The sequence below is a fragment of the Arachis ipaensis genome, chromosome B03 (assembly GCF_000816755.2).
Source record: "Arachis ipaensis cultivar K30076 chromosome B03, Araip1.1, whole genome shotgun sequence".
Lineage (NCBI taxonomy): Eukaryota > Viridiplantae > Streptophyta > Magnoliopsida > Fabales > Fabaceae > Arachis > Arachis ipaensis.
The window spans coordinates 101,528,796-101,546,842 of record NC_029787.2 but is presented as its reverse complement, the minus strand read 5'-3'; the positions used below and the strand labels follow the sequence as shown (position 1 = coordinate 101,546,842).

Sequence of the window (18,047 nt, the reverse complement as noted above, 5' to 3'; positions counted from 1 at the left end):
GATGGGTGGAGACCACTTGTTCTGTCCATTCTGCAGCTTCTAATCTGTGTTTTCTGGGCTAAAAATTGAGTTAAAACAGCCCAGAATTCGCCCACAGCATTTTTCTATATTTTTTGCACGTGGCGCATGTGACGCGTCCGCGTCGTCCACGCGTTTGCGTCATTTGTGCAGATTCCAGTCCACGCGATCGCGTCAGGCACGCGATCGCGTCATTGCGATTTCCTCCATTCCGCGCGGTCACGTGAGCCATGCGTCCGCGTCGGTATTCGTTAGTCATCTCCTTGGCTTCTTCTCTTTCTCTGCAGAAACTTCATCAAATCCATCCGAATGCTACCTAAAATAAATAAAATTGCACAAAACTCAAAATAGCATCCATAGTGGCTAAAATATAATTAATTCTTAATTAAATTCAACAATTTAGGTGCAAATTCACTAGGAAAATATAGACAAGATGCTCACGCATCAGGGGAGGAGGAAGCTTCTCGTTGTGGCAAATTTCCGTGTATACATCTACAAGGGAGAGTCTCAACGGGGTGTAGTTGTGATACCTTTTGGGTTTCTCGGATCCGACTTCTTCTTTCCTCTTGGGCTCCCTCTCCTTTTTCGTTGATCGGTGAGGGTTCCCAAGTCATCAGTTCGGTTCTCATAACCTGGCGTTTTCTTCCATGTTGATGTACTTTTCAGCTCGCTCCTGTACATCATTCAAGAAAGTCAGATGTCTTTTTGATATGGACTGAGAAAAATGTCTTTCTTGGAGACCATTCACGAATCCCATTATCACCGCCTCAGTGGGCAGGTCTTGAATTTCCAAACACGCTTTGTTGAATCTCTCCATGTATTCCCTCAGGGGTTCTTGATAAGAGAATTTTTGCATGGTTCGGAATCAATCAAAACTAGAATCAATTCGTTGGTAGCATAGTCCAAACCAACAATGAATTCTCACTATCAAATATTAAATCCAATACAAAATATAAACCGAGAGTATTTAAACCTCGGGTCGTCTTCCCTAGGAGTTGCAATGAAATGTATAATTATTGGCTATGAGAGAGAGAGCATGGGGGATTGGGAATGAAAGCAAGATAGCAAGAGATGTAAATAGCAAGAAAGTAAATGAGCATGCAAGGAATATAAATGGGAACCCTTGGCAAGAATTGGGAAATTTAGGCTTCTTATCCTAGTTGTGGACCACAAACATGGCAATTGTGTGGAAGCAATACAAACTAGTCAATCCTCCTTGAGAATTAGTCAAAATGTGTAATTGATCTCAATCCATAAGTCCTAGTCAACTCACTAATTACTTAGTGAAAGACTAGTGTCAATGGAAACCAAATCAATTAACCATTCTCACACAATGTGGAATGGACATCCACAACTCAATTCCACCCAAACATCTAATTTCTCAATTAAGAGTGTGAAAATTAAACATGCAAGAAATTAAACATCAAAGCAAACAAAAGTCAACGCAATAAAAGTCAAAGCAATTAAATGCAAGTAAAGGAAACTTAAAATGTAAGAAACCTCTTGGCAAGTAATTGAAGGCTAAGGCTACCTATCCTAATCATTGACCACAAACATATGATGATTATGAAGAGTTAATCCTATTTAGTCAACCTTACATCGAAGATAAGTCAAATAGGCATAGTTAATTTCAATCCCTAAGTCCTATGTCAACACTAAGGGGTCACATAGAGTCAAGGAAAACCAAATCAACTAACTACTCTAATATATCAAACAAGAATGGACATCAATGACTCAAGGATCACCAAAGTCATCAATTTCAAGCCAAGAGTAAAGAAAAACTATGTAAAAACTAAGCCAAGCATTTTATCAAATACTTGGTGTGCATGAGAATAAAATAATATTAAAATACATTAAAATAAATGCTAATATACCAAAAGCAAGAAAATGACAATAACAACTAAAGAAAGCAATAAATGACATGAAAACATAAATTTCTATTAATTGGAATTAAAATAACAAAAATGTTCATAACATAAAAATTGCCATAAAAGAGAAAATAACAAAAGAGATGAAGAAGATAAGGACAATAAAGCATAGAAACATAAATGAAACTACACTAAAGCAAGAATTAAATGCTGAAATTAAAGGAAATTAAACTAAAAAAATCCTAATTCTAGAGAGAGGGGGAGAGCTTCTCTCTCTAGAAACTAAGAGAAAACATAATAAAAACTAACCTAATTGCCCCCCTTCATCCTTCTTCAATTTGGCCTTAAATAGCTTCAAAAAATGAGTTGGATTAGATTTTGGGGCCCAAAAATCGCTGCTTGCGAGTTGCAATTAATGAGGTCACATGCAGAGATATGTGCGGACGTACAGATGTGTGTGTCCGCACACATGCTGAATCTTGACTTGTGCGTACGCACACTTAGACTTATGTCCACTATAGCAAATTGCATATCATTTTGAATTCCCAGACGTTAGTTTTCCAATGCCGCTGGAACCGCCTTATTTAGACCTCTTTAGCTCAAGTTATGACCAATTTAGTACAGAGAGGTCAGGGCTGGTAGCTTTCCAAATCCTTCATTTCTTGAATTCTTCCCTTTTGCATGCTCTTTTCCTCACTTCTTCAACCCATACTTGCCTTGGAAACCTGAAAATCACTTAACAAATACATCAAGGCACCAAATGGGATTAAAGTGAAAAAAATTGACTAAATTAAGCATAAAAGAGCAAGTTTTCACTTTCAAGCACAATTTAGGAAGAAATCTCAAAAGTATGCTATTTAGGTGAATAAATGTGGGTTTATGTGATGGAATCTACTCAAATCAAACCAAAATATATCGTAAAATATGGATTCATTAATTGCCCCACACTTAAACCAAGCATGTCCTCATGCTAAACCAACCAAAGGAGATGAATGAAGGGGTAATTATTAATGCAACTACCTACATGCATGTAAGTATACTAAATGCTATCTATATATATATCTACACTATGATTCCTATTGAATTTGGCAAAAACAAACAAAAGAATCTCAATCGATCCAAAGTAGGAACTTAGGGCCAAGACAAGGAAAATATAGCAATATGATTAATGTCCAAAGATTGATTTGAAATTTTCAAAATTAAGTTCAACTTGCAAAAAGATACCAAATAAGCAATGGAAACATAGAATTGAGCAATTGAAACCCTCACCGGATGTGTTTACACTCTAATCTCTCAGTGTGTAGGGTTTAATCACTCAATCCTCCTTTAATCATGTTTCTCAAAGATTTTCAAGTCATCTAACAATCAACTAATACTTGATGAATGAATGCAAATATCATGAGGACTTTTGTGGGTTGTAATGGGCTTAGGTAAGGGTAAGATTAATATGGTTTAGTGGGCTAATAGATTGGATCTTTGATTAGCTCAAGTATCCCACCTAATCCTATATATCATCCTATATTCATAACAAAACAATCCTAACTACCCATTTATCCCTTTCTCACATTCACTCATGCATTTTCTTTTCAATTCAACCACTTATACATCTCTTATTTTCATTATTATTTATTTTTTTTTTCTTTTCTCTCTCTTTTTTTGTTTTTTTTGACATGGAGGAGATGCATATGCTTCTAAGTAATAAATGCATGAGTGTTTTCCCAATTTTTCCAAATTTTTCCAATAAACACCCAAAGCACTAACTACCAATGTTTCCCACAAATTCCTCCCACACTTGATTAACACACACACTCAAACCCAAGCTAATTAAAGATACAATCAATGGACATAATGGTTTTTCACTTAAGGTGAATGATGTGCTTATAATGAGAACAAAGGGGAATTAAAAGGCTCAAAAAGTGGTTTACAAAGATAGATGTAAGGGTTGGCCATACGGGTTAGTGATCTATACAAAGATGGCCTCAATCATACTAAATGCAATTCAAAACAACAAATATAGGACATATGTCCTAAAGCAAATCTAAGATCACAATTATAAAAGGAATTTATAACACACAAGAACAAATTTATGGTTGAAAATATGCAACCACACAATAAAGCTCAAATCTCACTTGGTATTTGTTCAAGCTCTTTTCTATGTTCCATAAAAAGATACTTCAAGCAAGTTCAAAAAATAATTTTCAAATCTAATCAATGGAGTGCCCAAAAAGTGATTTCTTAAAAATTCTTTGTTGTTTTACCAAAACTTATTTACTATATGTACGTACGTACGTATGTATGTATGTATGTATGTATGTATGTATGTATGTATGTTTGTATGTATGTATGTATGTATGTATGTTGTGATCGATGCAATTTTAAAATCTTTCCTAATTTTCAACAAGCAAAAATTAACATGAACAATTAGGACAAAATTGACTAGGCATTATACTATTCACATCATCCAATCACAACTTCTAAATATATACTAAGGAAAAGATGCAAGAATGCAACATGCAATAACTAGAAATAAACTATGCATAAGCTAAGATATATACACTAAAAGAAAATACAATGCAACAATAAAAAATACTCCAAATATATACAAGAAGCCTACTAAAAGAAATAAAAAAAAAAGTGCAAAGTGTTTGGAAAAAGAAAGTTTACACCCCAAAATGGTGAATCCTCCCTACACTTAAACGTTGCACGGTCCTCCGTGTACAAACAAAATCCGGGGAGAATGTCTCTCAAGAGCTCCACCTTTGGTTGGCGGATGCGGGGGCTTAGGTTGTGTGGAGATCGCCGAGTCCATGTATGCTCGGCATCTCCCTCCTCAGTATCCTCCTCTTCTCCCGGTCCCTTGCCTTTATGTCTCATCCTCAAAAAGAAGAGCAAAGTATAGTTAGGATTCATAGGGCAAGTAGCAAAAAAAGGTAAAAGAGGATAGTGAATAAGCATCTAATTGAGGAAGTTCGCACAGTGGTATGGAATACACACAACGGCCGGCTAACATGGCATCCACACAATAAAAAAGTAAGCATGAGTTCCTCAACTAAATGGCCTAAGGAGCAAGCAATAAATGAGCATCAATCAAACACAAGCAAACTTAGGCAATTACAACAAGAGTGAATTGAATTAAGAATATTGGATATTGAAATTTTGCAAGTGAAAGCTCAAGAGTGATACAAAATAGCACAATAAATAACAACCAATCCATTAATGAAAAGAAAACTACTTATTCATCATGAAAAACAAGGAAAAAGTCACATGGTATAGGTACTTTTTACAAAAAGTGATACACTTGATAGCAATCAAGTTGAGTCACTCAAACAAATGCTAAGTATTAAAAAGAAGCAAGTACCGAACATGTGATCCATATGATATAAAAATCAAGATGAACAAGTAATTTTCAACTCAATTCACCAAAGTGAAAGTGCATAATTCAAGTTGCCAAACAAGGATAAAGTTTAATGCATATGGTAGCTACAACATATGAATCAAACTCACAATGTATTTAGGCATTTAAACAAGGCTTTTAATGCTCAGTGCACATATTTATCAAACTTGAAACTAAATTCAAGCAAGAAGCAACCCAATCAATGTTAAACAAACATTTGCAACTTATTTATTTGTCAAACAACTAAACTAAAGCTAATATAATTACCAAAATAAAAACAGAATGCAAACAAAATGAACAAGAACAAGTAGAAAATAGGGTGAAAGAGAAGAAGAAGAAGAGAGGAGAGAAGAGAAGAAGAGAAGAAAAGAGGCATAGTGAGAAAACAGAGGCGTGCACACGTACAAGGGTGTGTGTGTGCGCACACTATGAGGAAAGGGGAAGGTGTGCGAGCGCACCTGCTATGTGAGTGCTCCTGACAGAAGAGGGAGTAAGAAGTGTGCGTGCGCACGCACAGAAGAAGTTTTTTTTTAAGGAAAGGATCACGTGTGCGTGCGCACACAGGTCCGTTCGCACGCACAAGAGCGTAAGGGGCAGGGGTTCATGCGCACAAGCTGTGCCAACGCTCCCACCAGAGTGGTTGCAAGTTGGCGTGCAGACGCACACGTTTGTGCGGCTGCACAAGAAGCGCGAAAAAGGGTATGTGTGCGTACGCACGATTAGGTGCGTACGCACAAGTCGTAGAAAGCAGCTGAGCGCGCGCACAAGGCGTGCTGGCGCTGCAAACAGAGGGCAAAATGATACGTGTGCGTGTGCACAGGTCGGTGCGCACGCACAGGTCGCAGAAAATAGAAGTTCTGTGCGCACGCACAGGTACGTGCATACGCACAAATGCCCTGTTTTGAAAAAAAAAATTTTCTTCACAATTCTAAGGTACAAAGCCTTAGTTCAATCAAAACTCAACACCAAAACATGCAAGAACCCATAAATTCATGATCCAAACCAAAATTAACATAACTAACTCAAAATTAAACAAATTCTAAGCTAACCAAAACAAGCAAACATGCAATAAACCAAAATATATACAAAAAGAGAAGAGTTAGAACAATGTTACCAAGCACTTTTATTTAATGTCTTTAAGTTAGACAATTGGGAGAGCCCTTGCTATGGTGGCTTGTGCTTGACTTTCCCACCAATGCTAGAATTTTCAATGTCCTCCGAGATCCCAATCCTAACAAAAGACAACCAAAAAGTAAGCTATTTACATATTAACATATTTACAATAGCCACGAACTTTACACCATTGCAACTCCCTAGCAATGGCGCCAAATTTGATAAGAGAATTTTTGTATGGTTCGGAATCAATCAAAACTAGAATCAATTCGTTAGTGGCATAGTCCAAACTAACAATGAATTCTCACTATCAAATATTAAATCCAATACAAAATATAAACCGAGAGTATTTAAACCTTGGATCGTCTTCCCTAGGAGTTGCAATGAAATGTACAATTATTGGCTATGAGAGAGAGAGCATGGGGGATTGGGAATGAAAGCAAGATAGCAAGAGATGTAAATAGCAAGAAAGTAATTGAGCATGCAAGGAATATAAATGGCAACCCTTGGCAAGAATTGAGAAATTTAGGCTTCCTATCCTAGTTGTGGACCACAAAAATGGCAATTGTGTGGAAGCAATACAAACTAGTCAATCCTCCTTGAGAATTAGTCAAAAGGTGTAATTGATCTCAATCCATAAGTCCTAGTCAACTCACTAATTACTTAGTGAAAGACTAGCGTCAATGGAAACCAAATCAATTAACCAGTCTCACACAATGCGGAATGGACATCCACAACTCAATTCCACCCAAACATCCAATTTCTCAACTAAGAGTGTGAAAATTAAATATGCAAGAAATTAAACATCAAAGCAAACAAAAGTCAACGCAATAAAAGTCAAAGAAATTAAATGCAAGTAAAGAAAACTTAAAATGCAAGAAACCTCTTGGCAAGAAATTGAAGGCTAAGGCTACCTATCCTAATCATTGACCACAAACATATGATGATTATGAAGAGTTAATCCTACTTAATCAACCTTACATCGAAGATAAGTCAAATAGGCATAATTAATTTCAATCCCTAAGTCCTATGTCAACACTAAGGGGTCACATAGAGTCAAGGGAAACCAAATCAACTAACTACTCTAATATATCAAACAAGAATGGACATCAATGACTCAAGGATCACCAAAGTCATCAATTTCAAGTCAAGAGTGAAGAAAAACTATGTAAAAACTAAGCCAAGCATTTTATCAAACACTTGGTGTGCATGAGAATAAAATAATATTAAAATACATTAAAATAAATACTAATATACCAAAAGCAAGAAAATGACAATAACAACTAAAGAAAACAATAAATGACATGGAAACATAAATTTGCATTAATTGGAATTAAAATAACAAAAGTGTTCATAACATGAAAATTGCCATAAAAGAGAAAATAAGAAAAGAGATGAAGAAGATAAGGACAATAAAGCATAGAAATATAAATGAAACTACACTAAAGCAAGAATTAAATGCTGAAATTAAAGGAAATTAAACTAAGAAAACCCTAATTCTAGAGAGAAGGGGGAGCTTCTTTCTCTAGAAACTAAGAGAAAACATAATAAAAACTAAACCTAATTGTCCCCCTTATTCCTTCTTCAATTTGGCCTTAAATAGCTTCAAAAAATGAGTTGGATTGGGTTTTGGGGGCCCAAAAATCGCTGCCAGCGAGTTGCAATTAATGAGGTCACGTGCAGGGACCTGTGTGGACGCATAGATGTGTGACACATGTTGAATCCTGACTTGTGCGTCTGCACAAGTATCTGTGTGTACGCACACTTAGACTTATGTCCACTATAGCAAATTGCATATCATTTTGAAGCCCCAGAAGTTAGCTTTCCAATGCCGCTAAAACCACCTCATTTGGACCTCTGTATCTCAAGTTATGACCAATTTAGTACAGAGAGGTCAGGGCTGGCAGCTTTCCAAATCCTTCATTTCTTGAATTCTTCCATTTTGCATGCTCTTTTCCTCACTTCTTCAACTCATACTTGCCTTGGAAACCTGAAAACTACTTAACAAATACATCAAGGAACCAAATAGAATTAAAGTGAATAAAATTGACTAAATTAAGCACAAAAGAGCATGTTTTCACTTTCAAGCACAATTTAGGAAGAAATCTCAAAAGCATGCTATTTAGGTGAATAAATGTGGGTTTATGTGATGGAATCCACTCAAATCAAACCAAAATATATCGTAAAATATGGATTCATCAGTTCTCTGACCTCCTGTTTCACTTCGAGTAGACTGGGTGCGTGCTTGACCTTGTCTTTCTGGATTGAAAATATGGTAAGGAATTTGCGCGAGAGATCGTCAAAACTAGATACCGACCTCGGGGGAAAGCTATCAACCACTTCATGGCTGCTTTGGTCAGTGTTGTCGGAAAGGCCTTGCATCGAGTAGCGTCTGAGGTGTCTGCCAAGTACATTCGACTCTTGAAGTTGCTGAGACAATGCTTCTGGTCGGTTGTTCCATCATACAGGTTCATGTCGGGGCTTTTAAAGTTTCTGGAAACTTTAGCCCGCATGATATCCTCAGTGAATGGGTCTTCTCCCCCCAGTGGACCATCTTCCCGAGCCGTACGAGAGTCCTTATTCCGAAGGTTGGATTCTAGCTTTGAAAGCTTATCCTCCAGCTCTCTTCGCCTTTTGATCTCTCTCTTCATGCTCCTCTCCGCTTCACGTTGTCCCTCTAATTTCCGTTCCACCTGCTCAAGTCGGCCCTGATGTCCTTGTAGCCATCCCATGAGGTCGGCGTCATGATGCTGTACCTCCTCTTCAGGGAGGCAGACCTCGGATGGGATTCTCCTTTGGTCGCCAGAAGGGCCTTCTCCGTGTGGCTCCTCCGTTCTTGACTGGGGCACTACTAAGGCTTGGTCGTTATTGACCATGTCTTGATTCTTGATCTGACTCGGACGCATTGTGTCCGTCTTCGTATTGCCATCCCCATTGAGCGTTGATCGCCAGGTCCCCGACAACGGCGCCAATGTTTCGAGAGTTACCTGAAACAGGGTTCCCTTTGGGCTTGTAAGTGAGGCCCAAATCTCCAATAGAGTGTGCTCCGACTTATCCCACGTCTTGTGGCTGTCGTCCGAGTTGTTTGTGAAAAGGTGGGGGGAGGTATCTGTAAGACACTCCGATGCTTAAGTTATCAAGGGGTTAAGCAGGTTTAAAGTATTAGAACTTAAATTTACCTGAGTGTGTCAGTGTATTTATAGGGGATGAACCAATAACCACCGTTGAAGTAGTTTCACTTCTGATGGTTGATAACCGTCACTTTATCTTAGGGTTGTTGAGATCTCTCTTCAGGAGTGGTGAGAGATTTAGGGAGACAGTTACTCACTTGGATAAGTGTTAATTGCCTGCTTGCGTTGATCCCGACCTCTTTGAGGAGGTCGGACAAGCGGTGGAGGCCAATCTTCTAGATTGGACCTTTTAACTTTATTGGGTCTGACTTATATTTTGGGTTAGAATATGAATAATATGGTTAAGTGATATATGATTTTTTTAAATATATAAAAATATTTATGCAAAACATATATCTTTATATCAAAATATTATTTTGACCGAAAGTAGTCAATTCGGAAATATTTATATGTTGTAAATTGTAAAATTGTTAGTAATTTTCATTTAACAATTTAGTAAATTGTAACAATATTTTTGTAACCAAAATAAAAAAAAATACAAAATGCATAACTAATAGAAAGATATGTGATCTCCACCAATTTTTATATCTCACAATAGAATTATCCATTCTTAGTGCGAATTAGACATAGAATTTTTTTATTTTTTAGTGTGACTAATAAGTTACAAAGTTACAAGTATCCTAAGAATATTTATTCATACACTATATATAAGAACTTTTAATAAAAGAGCAATATTATTAGATAACCAACTTTTTTCAATTAACATTAACTAAATTTTTAAAAATTATTTTATTTGAATTTAACTTTTAATTCTAAATTTTAAATTATAAATCTAAACACTAAAGTTGACTAATGTTAATTAACTAAAAGTTAGTTTTCTATACTTTCTTTTAATAAAAATAGAATGTTCAATAGATTTTTAATGTATTAATAACACATTAAAAATATGAAATCTTTCCAATTTTATTCTTTTATCCAATATTTTTAGATATTTCGTTTTTTTGGGCTGGGCCAGTGGCCATAGAACAGACCGGACCCGCACTATTATCGTTATTTTCATTTTTTAATAATTTTGGGATCATGAATGATCCTTTTCGGAACGATACAGAGGTATCTTTGTTTTTGGTCTGAACTGAACGCCTACGACGCCGTAAACCCAGATAATATAGGCCTGGGTATGCGTGGAGGACCATATTATAAGGTGGGCCTGCTTCCTGATTGCCCAAATCTCGTTTAAAATGAGCCAACAAAGTCTTCTTTAACTTGGGCCTTGGCCCGTTTAAATACCCAGAAAGAAATTCGAGTTAATACTCAAAATGACCCCTAAAATTTAACCTCCGATTCAATTTAGCCCTCGAATTTTTAATTGACCAAAATTATACCCTGAAATTTTAACGCGTGCCTCAAGTTGGCCCTTCCGTCCATTTTCGTCACCGAAAAAATGACGTGGCAAATTTATTTGACACCTGACAGTGGCATAAGAAAAACGACGTCATTTTTTCAAAAACCTAATTCCCTATACCTTCATCACTGTAAGTGGGGTCAAATTTCCATAGTGCCAAATTCAAACAAACCAACAAGAAGCTCCTGCAACATCCTTCTACCAATGTCGAAATAATCAGTCTTTGAATAAGCTATTTCAATCACATAAAAAGCTTTTTTATTTTCTATATGTGAATGCAATGCAGAAAAAGTGAAGAAAAGTGGAGCAACACTCACGACGATAGTGGGTCCGAGGTGAGGGCGGCGATGTAGTCAATGAGGGAAGGGTCACTGGTTCTGGCATCAATGGCTTTTAGAACGTGGAGGGGACTCTTGATGAAGAAAGAGGGTGAGTTGAGGTTGTAGTGTTACACTGAAACCCTATCCCTCATTCTTTTTCAATAATAATAATAATAATAATAATAATAATAATAATAATAATAATAATAATAATAATAAGTTTTAAGTGAAATAGAAGAAGTAGAAGAGGTTGTGTTTGTTGTGAATGAAGCAATTGCTCATGCCTGTGTAGATGAAGGTGATAATGATTACTTGATGACTGAAAATGGGTTGGAGAAAAGCTATGGCTGCTTGAGGAGGAAGAAGAGGAAGGAGAGTAAAACGACGTCGTTTTGGAACAAATAGCAAAACGAGGTCGTTTAATTGTGCCAGATCAGCTTTTCGGTGATGAAAATGGACGGAAGGGCCAACTTGAGGCACGCGTTAAAATTTCAGGGTATAATTTGGGTCAATTGAAAATTCGAGGGTTAAATTGAATTGTGAGTCAAATTTCAGAGGTCATTTTGAGTATTAACTCAAGAAATTCTTTGACTTCTGTTCATGGAGTATTGGGACTTTGCGAGAGAACCTAACATAATAGTAAAATCTATCTTAATTAAAACGAAAAAAAGGTGTTTATTTATTAGCTGCCCTTTATTTGAGAGGGAAAGCAGGGACTGGTTTGGTGTGGAGTAGAATTTAGAAGCGAAAGAATTATTAAAGAGTAAACACAATGATTATTGAGTAAATAAATGAAAGAGTATAACCAATTATTAATTTATATATAACCGCAGGTTAGGTGTAGGAAACAACCATCATTATATTTTGTTTAGTGGCAGCGAAGAGAGAATCCCATTATTGCAGGAAAAGATGGTGAATATCTCAATTCAGTCGAATTTAGAGAGAAGAAATTTTGGACATTTACTATATTTGATAGAGAAATGAAGAAAGAAGAAAACGTTGGGTTGCAACTACGTACTGTCTTGTAGTATCCATAGGGAACATTTTTTAATTCTACAAGATTCTCATGAGTATTGATAAATTATTGCGGAGGGCAACTTGTTTACTAGTTCACTCTTCATATTTCTTTTGTTAGGATCAACGTTATTTGGATTAATATCTAAAGATTCCAATTCGATAGTATTATATAAAGTAAAGTATCGTTTTTGTCCCCAATATTTGTGGTAAGTCCCAAAGTTGTCTCTAACGTTTCAATCGTCTATTTAAGTCTTTAACGTTTTAAAATTGACTCAATGTTGTTCTGCCGTGTGAGGGATCCGTTAACAGAATTGACGGCGAGACAAAATTGAGACGATTTTGAAACTTTAGAGACTTAAATATGATGAAAACGTTGGAGACAAAAACGATACATAGAAATAAATTTTAGTTTTATCTTTCAATAATATCAATTTTTTCTGTACATAGTATTCAATTATTTTTTAAGTGTGATTAAGTGTAATTTACTTAGATGTGATTAAAAAATAATTGAATATTATATGCAGCAAAAAATTGATATTATTGAATGATAAAATTAAAATTTATTTCTATGTATCGTTTTTGTCTCCAACATTTTCGTTCTATTTAAGTCCTAAGGTAGCATTTGGTGGAGAGACAGAGACGGAAAGACTGAGAAACAGAGACTAAGAGACAGAGATTGAAATAAATCTCAATATTCTGTTTGGTGCAAAATGAGAAACAAAAATTGAAACAAAAATAAAACTCTAATTTAATTTATACAAAAGGTAAAATTGGAATTAATTAATTAAAACAAGAATATTTTAGGTATAAAATATTATTAAAGTTTCAATCTTCATCTCTAAAAATTTTGAACCCCTGTACTCTTATATATTATTGTTGGTTCATCATGTGATCGAATTACGAATTACCAGTGTGTTTTGAGACAAGACGCCGTAGAGTGTAAGGCAAGAAGAAGCCATAGTATTTATTAATCCTTGTTTGGCAATAAACTTTGGTATTATATGCCGAAACTTTTGACGCTGTTCATTGTTACGAGCTAGCAAATATTAAAGCTTCAAATCTCGACTTTTGCTTAATATTAGTATCAGAACCAGATCAAGGGGAGCGCTGATTCTAGTTTTGGAGGTATTTCGGGGAACATAGCTCTCTTTACCACGTGAAATACATTTTTAATAATGTGTGAAACTATAACCCAGATGGTGGGATAAGATCTACGAAGAAAAGTTGGATTATTAAAATTTCTTGTACGCTACACTTGATGATCGAATTAGTTAAGGAGAGTACTAAGGAACAGCTGTTTCTGACTTTCCGTTTCGACAAGAAAGCATAATTTAAACTAAGTATATAAATGGTATACTGGCGCATTGTTGTTTAATAATGATAATAACAATAAACAATAATGATAATAACAATAATCAAATTATAAATTACAAATTAAACATCTCCCTCCCCCATTCGCTGGTGCGCATTGTTGTTTAAACAACAAAACTCTTCTCTTTGTACAAAGTTTCCTGCTTTTCCCAATCAGTGAAGGGGTGGAAAAAACTAAAATTTCACGTGAGATCTAGCCACCCAATGAGAGAATTTAAATACTGTATAGTATATGAGTGCGTGAGCCACACGGCAGAACTATGCTTCGCTTACCTCACCTTCCCCACACACACCCACATGTATCACCATTGTCCCTTTCTTCTTCTTAGAAGACTTGACAACTCTGCAACAGTTCCTCCTTGGAGCCTGCCATCGAAAGCATTTCATGTTAATGACATATTTAGAAGTAGTAGAGGTAGCATTAGCATAATATATATACTTACTCTATCCCATAGATGTGGATCTGGCTTCTTATATACCTCCACTCTGTCGAGAAAAGCGGGATTAGCCATCTTCCAGCGGCATTCAGGATGAGGAATGCGATGCCTCTCATATTCAGTCAGTGTCTGTTGTGTTGTGGAATTCAATCTTGCCTTTGACAGGTAAAACACAAAAGGCTTCTGGCATGGGTGTCTGCTAACTGGACGCGTGTTAAATGCATATGCCGTGTAATCTGCTCTTCTATACCAATTCAAGAATGTTCTTGAAGGCATTTCCATCTCGCGGGGCGAAAACACGCCGCGGAATATCTGAACCGCGAAACCCCATGAAACGGAAATGGTCCAGCTCTTTGATTTGTCGTAGCAGATGGATTGCTGCATGAGGCCTGCTGAGTCAAGCTTCATTGGTACCGTAAGCCGTTGAAGGGCTTCTACGCGACTCACATTGGGGAAGATGGGCTCAACCACATCAAGGTGGTGCAGGGACACCAATGGAGTCACGGGATGAGCTGCAAGGAGCCCGAACAAGTTTCCATACACATCATACTGTTACAATACACCAACCACTGGACTCAGTCGCTAATAAAGACTAAAGTACAAATAAGTAAATAACTACCATCATAAGTTCAACCACCAAATTCAAAGTACAATGTGTAGTTCCTAGTTAGTTAGGGGAAAAACCATTGCTTCATTTCCATCAGACCATTTGAAATTTTGGCAATCAAAATCCATCTAAAACAAGCTAATTATAGTTATATGCTATTAATAGTTTTTGTAATTGTCATTTGTCAAGTCAGTCCAATTAGGGGTGTTTATGGGTGAGATTGGATCGGGTTTGAGGGCAAATTAGAACCGAACCAATTAAATTGTCATCGGATCGGTTTGGATTGGGTAAGGCATCTTTTGAGAATATACCCGAATCAACCCAAACCGATTAAATCCCGAATTGGATTGGTTCAGGTGGTTGGGTACTCGATTAAATCTTAAATTTGAAACAAAAAAAATTGGGAGAAAAGGGAAAAAAATTTTCAGTAGCAAAATTTAAAAACGGGTATGATCAATTTTAGCAATATTAAAACAAATCATAGTCATACCATTGTTCCGAAAATCGAACCGGACCATCCGGTTCGACCGGAAACCGGTCATTTTGTCCGGTTCGGTTGATGTGATAAACCATCCTGCAAAAAATTGACTTAAAAACTGGTCAAACTGATGGTTAATCAATGAACCGTTAAAACAGTCCGATCTTTTGCCGGTTCAGTGGTTTAAAAAAAAAAATCAAAAGTTCGGAACCTCTCAATTAGGCAAACCCTAATTCCGATAGATGGTGTTGTCGCCGCCAGCGGAGACAGACTTGGGTGCCATCGTCGCTCGTGGAAGGTCTGCTCGCTTCTCGATCCTCTTCTCCTCGACGTTGAGTGCTTGCTCGGAACTGTTGGCGACACCGCCGCAAAGGGCTTCTCCGTCGTCGTCTCTGCTCTATCTGTTGGTGCCCATCTCTCTCTTCGAGTTCTCTCTCTATCCGAGGCTCAGAGCTCTCCCTGTCTCTCTCATTGCGACGTCTCTCTCTACTCGGCTGTGGAGTATTCGTTGCTCCGTCACCTTCCTTCCTCCCTCGCCGTCGATAACCACTACTGGCTCAGTTTATTTTTGGTTATTTTGTTAATTTTATTTATTCTGATTTTTGAGTTGCTGGCCGTTGATTTTTCTGATTCTGCGTTGTTGATGAACATTGTTAATGCTATAATTTTTTCTGATTCTGAGTTGTTTATGTTAATTTTGAGTTGTTTATGTTGGTTTTTCTGATTCTGAGTTGTTAGTTTTGGTTGCTGATTTTTTTTATTCTGGATTGTTGATGGTGGTATGGTAAAATTGTTTTTCATCATTTCTCATCTTTCAGTAGCACAAATTACATTTCTTTCTTGTACATTTTTTGTTAAAATTTATACACTTCTTTGAACTTTGAAGTATGCTAGAAAGAGTTTCAATTTTTTTTTGTATTGAAAATTCCAATCAAGTCCCTTTGTACTGGGTTTGTCAAAGTTTCTGGTTTTAATGTTGGTGAAATTCTCAATGTAAGTAGATAATAATAATAAAAACTCTCGGTTTATATCATTTATGATTATGAATATTTAGTTTATTTGTTGTTATTCTTTGTTTTTGTACTGATTTTCTCAATTGATGTGGTTTGAAAATTTGTAGGAGAATGAGAAGGAGAACATCACAAGGACTAGTATTCAACAATATGATATTGCTATTGTAGAACATTATAATTCTTTATTTGTTAATTTTTTTCATTCTATTATATTTTTTGTTTTTATGATTTTTATGAAATTGGAATAATTGTTTGTGGTTAAACATTATTTCTTTGTCATTTAAGTGCATTTTGATTTTTATTAGTTAATCGATTGAATTGAATTTCGGCTGAACTATTGAACCAGTTACTCTATCGGTTCAATGATCGGTTCGATTCTCGCAACCTTAATTCATAAATTCTTTTTTCAGATTCACAGAATATCAACCCTAAACCAACAGATTTACAAAAATTAACTAACAAATTCACAAACAGACTCACAAAAATTCATTAATAACACAAACAAACTGACAAAATTTAACAATTAGATTCACAAAAAATGAAAGAGAACAAATTGAAAATGAGGAAGATTGCTGAAGCACTAAAGCAAAAGAAGATTTCTGAAGCATTGAAGTAGAAGAAGAGTCGGCGGTGAAGACGACCCTGACGAAGATGACGACGCTCCGGAGAATACAATGCTAACGAAGACGTCGATGCTGCTGACAGAGACGACGCTGACGAAGACACTAAACAAAGACGTTGACAGAGAGGAAGCTGCCACCGATTTGCTAGGGTGAGTAACGATGAGGAAGCTTTGCTAGGGTTCTTCTTTTGGGAGAGAAATACGATGGGTGTGGGTGGGAACTGGGGAGGCTACAATGAGTTTAGGATTAGGTTAATAATCAGTAAAAGTTATAAATATATATATTTTAAATTTATATGTTTTTTAATTTAATTAATAAAGGATTTGGGTTTATGAGTCAGTTCAGATTCTGCACTCGGAGAACCATTACCCGAATAAAGTAATAGAGTGTTATCGGTTCAGTTCGGGTTATACCGATTATCTATTGCTTTCAGAATTAATTTAATTGGTTCGGTTCAAGTACACGATGCTCATGAATACCTCTAAGTCCAATTGTGTCTGTAATGAACTAATAGGCAAAAGAAAAGAAGAAAATAAAACAATAACGGGAGATTTATATCTACGTGTTAGATTATCCTCAACATGTCCTTTTTCCACTTAATCTTTACAGAGTGAATACCATTATGGTTATGGGTTAATGCGCAAAGGGAAGATGAATGCGTATGGAGGGCACAGAAGAAAATTGAATGCCATGAAGCACCGACACAAAAGGCACAAACACAACACTAGCATATTATTTTGGGGGACCTATGCTGCCATGCATGGGTAACCCAGTTTTTCAACCCCATCCACAGCTGCTCCCATCACTGGACCCCACAACACTCACCGAGCCCGTAAGGGCCCAGCCCCCTAAAGGCCTAAACCCAAATCAGTCTCCTATTGAATTCAATCAATCAATCCAAGGGTCCACAAACAGGAACCAACCTTTTCTCTCAACTAATTAAAGTATTATAAATTCACTATCATTTTTTAATTAAATTAAAATTAATAAACATACAATGAAAACTAATATTTGAGGCCGAAAAAGAAAATCCAGAGCATCCGAGTCCCAGGCAATTCTCCTTAAAATCGAAATATTAATAAAAAAGAATGGATTCGAAAACTTTTTGAAATTAGAAAAATAGAGTCCCACTCCCACCAAACCAAAATAATGCCGACAAACTCATGCAAATGAGCAAATCCCATCCCGTGGTAAATAGAAGCAAAACAGAGACAGGAAACCACGTATCATATTATCACAGTGAAAACGATAAGAC

General features: G+C 36.3%; 2 protein-coding genes across 3 annotated transcripts in view; one reads left to right on the top strand and one right to left on the bottom strand.

The window, feature by feature from the left end:
- The window catches only part of LOC107630764, a gene marked incomplete in the record, with an annotated part of 5,821 nt that continues 1,294 nt past the window's right edge, over positions 13,521–18,047 (bottom strand). The window contains 2 exon segments of the mRNA XM_016333990.2: positions 13,521–14,000; positions 14,078–14,620. Coding sequence (XP_016189476.1) covers positions 13,893–14,000; positions 14,078–14,620 — 651 coding nt within the window.
- LOC107630765 lies at positions 14,620–16,478 on the top strand. Of its 2 annotated transcripts, none has more exons than XR_002359585.1 (2): positions 14,620–16,149; positions 16,277–16,478. XR_002359585.1 is itself a non-coding variant. In XM_016333991.2 (2 exons), the coding sequence occupies exons 1-2, from the start codon at positions 15,399–15,401 to the stop codon at positions 16,415–16,417; spliced, it is 441 nt and encodes a 146-aa protein (XP_016189477.1). In that variant the 5' UTR covers positions 15,209–15,398; the 3' UTR covers positions 16,418–16,478. The 2 variants fall into 2 exon arrangements, 1 of the variants encoding a protein (XP_016189477.1); XM_016333991.2 differs by having other exon boundaries at positions 15,209–15,698.

Coding starts and splice junctions, on each gene's coding strand:
- LOC107630765 (XM_016333991.2), top strand. CDS start 15,399: ATGGTGTTGTCGCCGCCAGCGGAGACAGACTTGGGTGCCATCGTCGCT. Junction 15,699..16,276: donor TCCTTCCTCCCTCGCCGTCG/ATAACCACTACT, acceptor GAAAATTTGTAG/GAGAATGAGAAGGAGAACAT.